Source organism: Octopus bimaculoides, chromosome 2, assembly GCF_001194135.2.
Source record: "Octopus bimaculoides isolate UCB-OBI-ISO-001 chromosome 2, ASM119413v2, whole genome shotgun sequence".
Classification (NCBI taxonomy): domain Eukaryota; kingdom Metazoa; phylum Mollusca; class Cephalopoda; order Octopoda; family Octopodidae; genus Octopus; species Octopus bimaculoides.
In genome coordinates, this window is record NC_068982.1 from 32552068 (window position 1) to 32558713 (window position 6646).

The 6646-nt window shown below is 33.3% G+C and overlaps 1 protein-coding gene across 2 annotated transcripts in view; it reads right to left on the minus strand.

Annotated features, from left to right (window-relative positions):
- LOC106871710 (A disintegrin and metalloproteinase with thrombospondin motifs 7) overlaps positions 1-6646 on the minus strand; it is a 345599-nt gene that overhangs the window by 205662 nt on the left and 133291 nt on the right. For both annotated transcript variants that reach the window (XM_052976057.1, XM_052976060.1), the window contains exon 12: positions 6273-6336. In XM_052976057.1, coding sequence (XP_052832017.1) covers positions 6273-6336 — 64 coding nt within the window. The remainder of the gene's footprint in view (positions 1-6272; positions 6337-6646) is intronic.

The window sequence follows — 6646 nt, forward strand, 5'->3', positions numbered from 1 at the left end:
ATATATATATGTATGTGTATGTGTGTATTTGAGTATATATATATATTTGTGTGTATGTGTGTGTGTGTGTGTGTGTGTGTGTGTGTGTGTGTTGTGAAACTCAAAGTAAAAAAAGGCATAAATAGTAGTGTGTAAATATTGGGTTAAAAATGCCTTTGGTCTGAAAAAGTCAATGGCTTGACTATTGCCCCTCCCCCACACGAAATAAGAATTATTTCACATTCTCTCAAAGTTTCTAAATTCTTATAAAGTCAACAATATATATATATATATATATATATATATATATTATGATATTATTATATTGTATTGTATTATATTATGCACGCACACACACACACATCTACTCTTTGCTAACATCCTTCCAAACACCACTCTTCTCTTTCCATAGTCGTATAAGCCATTTATAGTCATTAAATGTCTACCAGTATTTTCTATCAATGAACAACACTAACCAGCGACACAATTTTCAGACAGTTAATCACAAGGTCTCTCTCTATATTATTATATTTCTTCAGTTGAATACCTACATATTTACCAAGCTACTGATCACTCATTACGAACTCTGTAATTCTAATAATATTAAATGTTTCCATAGGTGTAAAGAACACATAACATGAGTGTGTTACCTCTATGTGTGTGTGTGTGTGTGTGTGTGTGTGCGCGCGCGTGTGTGTATGTATATACACCTCTGTGTGTGTGTGTGTGTGTGTTTGAATGCCTTAACCAGATTTAATATCAGCATTATGCTAGAACTATCATATATCTTTTGTGGTCTATGTTACAGCCATTGTTATTAAATGTTATTGTGACTGCTACAGACATCAACATTTGAAATCATGACTTTACCACCACCAACACCACCATTACCATCATCATCATCAGCATATCAGACTGTAAAAAGAAAAAGTTTTGTCTATCAACCTCACCAGAAACACAACAACTACTACCAGTACCTCCAACACATCATCAACATCGTGGTTTTTATTATTATGGCAACCAGATTATAAGAAACACTAGAACACTGAAATAAAGGCCTTAGTTTCATTAGTCAAAACTACTGTTGTTCTGTCTTGGTTCTAGATATTCATTGTTCAAATCCCATTGTGGTTGATATTGGTATATATTCTTTCAAGGTGGATGAAAGTAATATACTGAGATTGAATTAATCAATTGAGTCTCTATTCCACCAAGGTCATCTTTGCCTTTCATCCTTATGGGGTCAATAAAATAAGTACCATATGAACACTGTACTCAATATAATCAACTAACCCCCACTCAAGGTTTCAGGCCTTGTGCCTATAGTAAATAGAATTATTATTATTATTATTATTATTATTACTTTTATTATTATTATTATCATCATCATTATTATTACTACTATTAAGTGGTTGGGGTGCATGGCCTAGTGGTCAGAGTGTTCCACGCACAATTGCAAGATCGCAGTTTCACTTTTTAGACCAAGTGGTGTATTGTATTCTTGAGTAAAACATTTCATCTCATGTTGCTCTGGTGTATTATGCAATACCTGATGCATCCTGATGCACAGTACACCATACACCTGTTCAGGCAGTGTCGATTTGATGAAGAGAGCAAGCTAATGTGCAGCACATGCATTTGGTCACTGTAAACAAATCAATGTGTAAGTCATTTGGCAAAAAGCCAGATACTCATACCTCATCTCCAACAGGAGAGTCTGTCTTTATTAAGGCAGTGAGCTGGCAGAACCATTAGCATGCCAGATAAATGCTTAGCAGCTTTTTGTCTGTCTTTACATTCTGAGTTCAAATTCCACTGAGGTCAACTTTGCCTCTTGAAATTTGAGGTTGATAAAATAAGTACCAGTTGAGTAAGTACTGGGGTTGATGTAATCAACTTAATTGCTTCCCTGAAAATGTTGGCCTTGTGTCAAATTTTGAAGCATTAGTATGCTGGACAAAATGCTTAGTGATATTTTGTCAGTCTTTGCATTCTGAGTTCAAATACTGCCAAGGTCGAATTTGCCTTTCATCCTTTCAGGCTAATAAAATAAGTACAAGTGGCTGTACTAGTGGCTGTACATATTAGGATAATTTTGTTGTATTTGTTATTATTATTATTATATTATTATTAAGGTGGCGAGGTAGCAGAATCATTCGTAGGCCAGGCGAAATGCTTAGCGGTATTTTGTCTGTCTTTATGTTCTGAGTTCAAATTCCGCCGAGGTTGACTTTGCCTTTCACCATCTCGGGGTCAATAAATTAAGTACCAGTTGCATACTGGGGTGGATCTAATCAACTGGCCCCTGCCCCCCAAATTTTGAGCCTTGTGACTAGAGTAGAGAAGATTATTATTATATTATATTTCATACGTACTGTATGTATTGGATATAAATATATATATGTGTGTGTGTGTGTGTGTGTGTGTAAATATGTATATATGCATATATATATATATATATATATATGTGTGTGTGTGTATATACGTAGAAGCACCCACTACACTCTCTGAGTGGTTGGCGTTAGGAAGGGCATCCAGCTGTAGAAACTCTGCCAAATCAGACTGGAGCCTGGTGTTGCCATCCGGTTTCACCAGTCCTCAGTCAAATCGTCCAACCCATGCTAGCATGGAAAGCGGACGTTAAACGATATGTATGTATATGAATGTATGTGTGTATATATATATATATGTATGTATGTATAATATAAATATAATATATATATATGTAGAGGTTATGAGAGGTAATGGTGTCAATAAGACCCAAAGGTGTCAGGTAATGCTGAGTAAGCGCTATGGGCAGACTATATTTTAAATACTATTGTAACTAACTCACAGGGTACTGGAATCTTATATGTATGGCATTCTGCCTAATTAACGGATCTACAGATGCAATATCCCTGCATATCTCTCATCTATTTTCATTCCTCCATTTCACTCTCTCTTTCATATCTTATATAGAAGAACTATTGCTTAACCATTTTCTCACACTGTCTCTGATGAAGGGATATGTAAAATATCCTGGAAACAGCTGTAAGACCTATTTATACATGTTCTAAAATCTTTCACAGCGTTGGATTTTTATCTCATTCTGAAAATATATATATATACACACACACACACACACACACAGTGAGAGATGTCTCTGTGTACTAATGTGTGTGGTGATTGTTGATGTTACATCCTTATCCCTGCTTGAGCACAGGAGCATTGATGACAACATTCTTAGCTGACATTTTTATTTTTTATTTTCCACTTTCAGAGACCTATGGAATAAGATATCCTTTAAAAGGTAGGTGACAGGAAGAGCATGCAATCATCAAATTCAACCTCAACTACTTCCCATTCACATTTGCTAGTGCAGAGAAAAAAACTAAAAGAAATGGATGTTAAGATGAATGAATGAACATCATAATTAAATTCTCTAATATACTTGTAGTACAAGTTGCACATATAAATGATGAGTGATGCAGTATTGAACGAAATTAAATATAAAATCTATGAATACTTTTTTTTCCAGTATGTCTGGCATCAAAGTTAATAGAACATTAAGGTCACCCTTCATAGAGGAGCAAACCTGAACTTTTGAATGGCATCATACTCAACATTTTGCTATGGACTGTGATACTTGACTTAGTGTGGTGACAGCCATCATCAAACACAAATATACAATGATAAAGAGGAATTTGTTAAGATTCATGGTTCCATTATTTACATATTCATAGATTAACATCAAGACAGGGAAGATAACAAAATGGAAATTTCTATAGTCAAACCTTTAGAGTTTATTTGAATAGAAGCAGCTCAAGTAGTTTAGATATAATGTTGTACCATGTTTATATGATTTCCAATTCAATATAATATAGCTTGCTTCAGTCTTAAAATCTTCATTATATACACACATGCACACCATCTGTCTGTATATATATATATATATATATATATATATATATATATATATATATATATATATATGCACTGTTTCATATGAATCAATGCCACACTGGGGTCACTTCAAAAAGAGACTGATAAGAGAAGTGGTAAAAGGGAGAAAGAGAATGAGTAATTGAAAGATGACACTTTGTAACATTCAACATATGCATTGAAGTAATAAATAATAATAATAATAATCAGATCAACGAAATTAACCTAAAATAGAAGATAAAATTTTCTAATAGTCAAAATCTCTTAGTGGGTTTAAAGAAAGTACTTTTAACTTTATTGTATTACAGTAGCTAAACTGATAAATTGTCATACAGGAGCTGCATGCATTCAAGATCAGACATTGATCACACAGATACAACTTACATGAAGTTGTAGTTTATTTTAGTTCAATAAAATTTCATTTGTTACTTTGTAAAATGAATGCTGATTCCACATAAAAAGCACCCCAAGTTGGTACCAAACCATAAAAAGCACCCATGCTGGTGTCATGTATAAAGAACTGGTGCTTTGCCACATAAAAAGTGCCAAGTTTACACTATAAAGTGATTGGCATTAGAAAGGGCATCCAGCTGTAGAGACCATGCCAAAACTGACAACTGAGCCTGGAGCGGCTCTCCAGCTGACCAGTTCCTGTCAAACCATCCAAGCCATGCCAGCATTGAAATCAGATGTATGATGATGATGATGAATTAAATGGATAAATTTAAAAAGCACATATCTGTATATCTCTCTTCCTCTCATCATATTCAGAATCATTTAAACATTCAATTTCCCATGCCTATATGGGTCAGATGGGATTTGTTGAGGTAAGTTTTCTAAGGTCAGATGCTTTTTCTGTTGTCAACCCTCACTTACTGTCAAGCAAAGCAATATCTCACCCTGACTGGACATATTGTCATGGAAGATGAGAAAAGAATGACACTGCTTTGTAACAATACCACTCATTTACAACATTTTTGTGATGTCAAAACAAAGAGGCGCAAATCCACACACAAACATATGCACAAATACATACACATATATATATTATAATGAATAAGAAATGAAAATGATGTTTATGTGATGACCGAGAATGGAGATTGTTAAATGTTGCATAACAATAAAACAAAATGTCCATTTCATTTCATCAGGTGTTGAAGCATCAAAACAGTTTGCATCTTACTACTTCATTCACAAGGCTTTGGCCAACCTGAAACTATAGTAGAAGACAATTCCCCAAAGTCCCACTGTACAACACTTTGGGAAAATGTCTTCTTTGTGAAAATGTTTGGAAGCAAACTTCTTGAAAGCACACCCGCATCCCCTACATCTCCTTCCTGCCTTGCATAACAAAAAGTACAAGACTTAATGTTCTATTGTTATTTGTGAGTACTTGATTTAGTAATGCATTTATGTAGAGAAATAGATTGCTCAATAATAGGATAAGGTTTATGAAATAAATGACATAGGTTTTAATAACACTATACTTTTTCAGAAGTAGTACTGCAAATATTAAATGATAAATATGTAAAATTATATAGCTGTTAAAGTTTATGACATATGTAGCGCAATCAACGATACTTAGAATATAAAATGCTCTTCGCTATTTTTTTTTTTCATTACCTAATTTCTATTGAAATACATTGATTTTGTTTCAGTTAAGTTTGAAATTACTGAAAAATTTAGAAAGTTAATTTTGTCATTATTAAGTGTTTGGAACAAATTAACATGAAATTTTGGTGGAAGGTTTTAGCTTGCATTGCTTTAAAACAGGAAGTTAGTATTATAGAATTATGGGTAGTTGCAAGCAGGTTGGTATCATAAGGGTTAAGGAAATTATCTTAAAGTTACTGATACAAAATAAAATTAGATTGTGTATTAGCTGGCTTGCAGACTGGTTGGCTGGCTGGCTGGATGGACAGACAGATGTAGAGACAGACAGATGTAGAGACAGACAGATAGATAGATGATAGATAGATGGAGAGAGGGATGGATAACTGAATGGTAGAAGGAGATGAGAAAGAAGAATGAATACCAGTTCTTGAGCAATTGTTTATATCTTGATGCTTAAATTATGAAAAATTGAAGTTGACTTTAATAGGATCTCAGCTCAGACTACAAAGAACCAAAATAATTTCCACAAACAGTTTGTCCTACATTCTAATGATTCTGCCAATTCACCTATAACTTCTATATCAACCTTTTTTTTTTTCTTTATGTAACTCCCCTTTTTCTTTTTCATTAAACTTTTTTTTTTTAATTCCTTTGCTATTTAGCTATATGAGTTGTAACTGGAATGAGATTTGTAGAAAACAAAATTTTTTTCCCTAGCAGGTTGTCATAACCAAGTTATTATCAATAGATGTACTTACCTCTGTATTACAGATTCTGTATCGTTTCCTCTCTCCAATACAGTACTTTCCTCCATGAGAAGGTCTAAAAAAGTGAAAAAAATATATATACACACCATGAGTAAATATCATACTACTTAAGTGAAATGCTATATATGTAAATATTGAACAATGAGAATGAGTGTTCAACACTGCATTGACAAATAAAGATTCTTTATTTTTATATTAAGGTTATCATTGGTTTCATGTTAAGAAATATCTTAACAAATTTTCAAGCTAATCACTAAGGAAAATTGGTATTTTACTCCAAAATGGAGACAAACACTCATTTTCTTTTTGTGATTGGCTTGAAAAATTTATATTTCTTAACATGAACTCAATGGTAGCCTTAATAC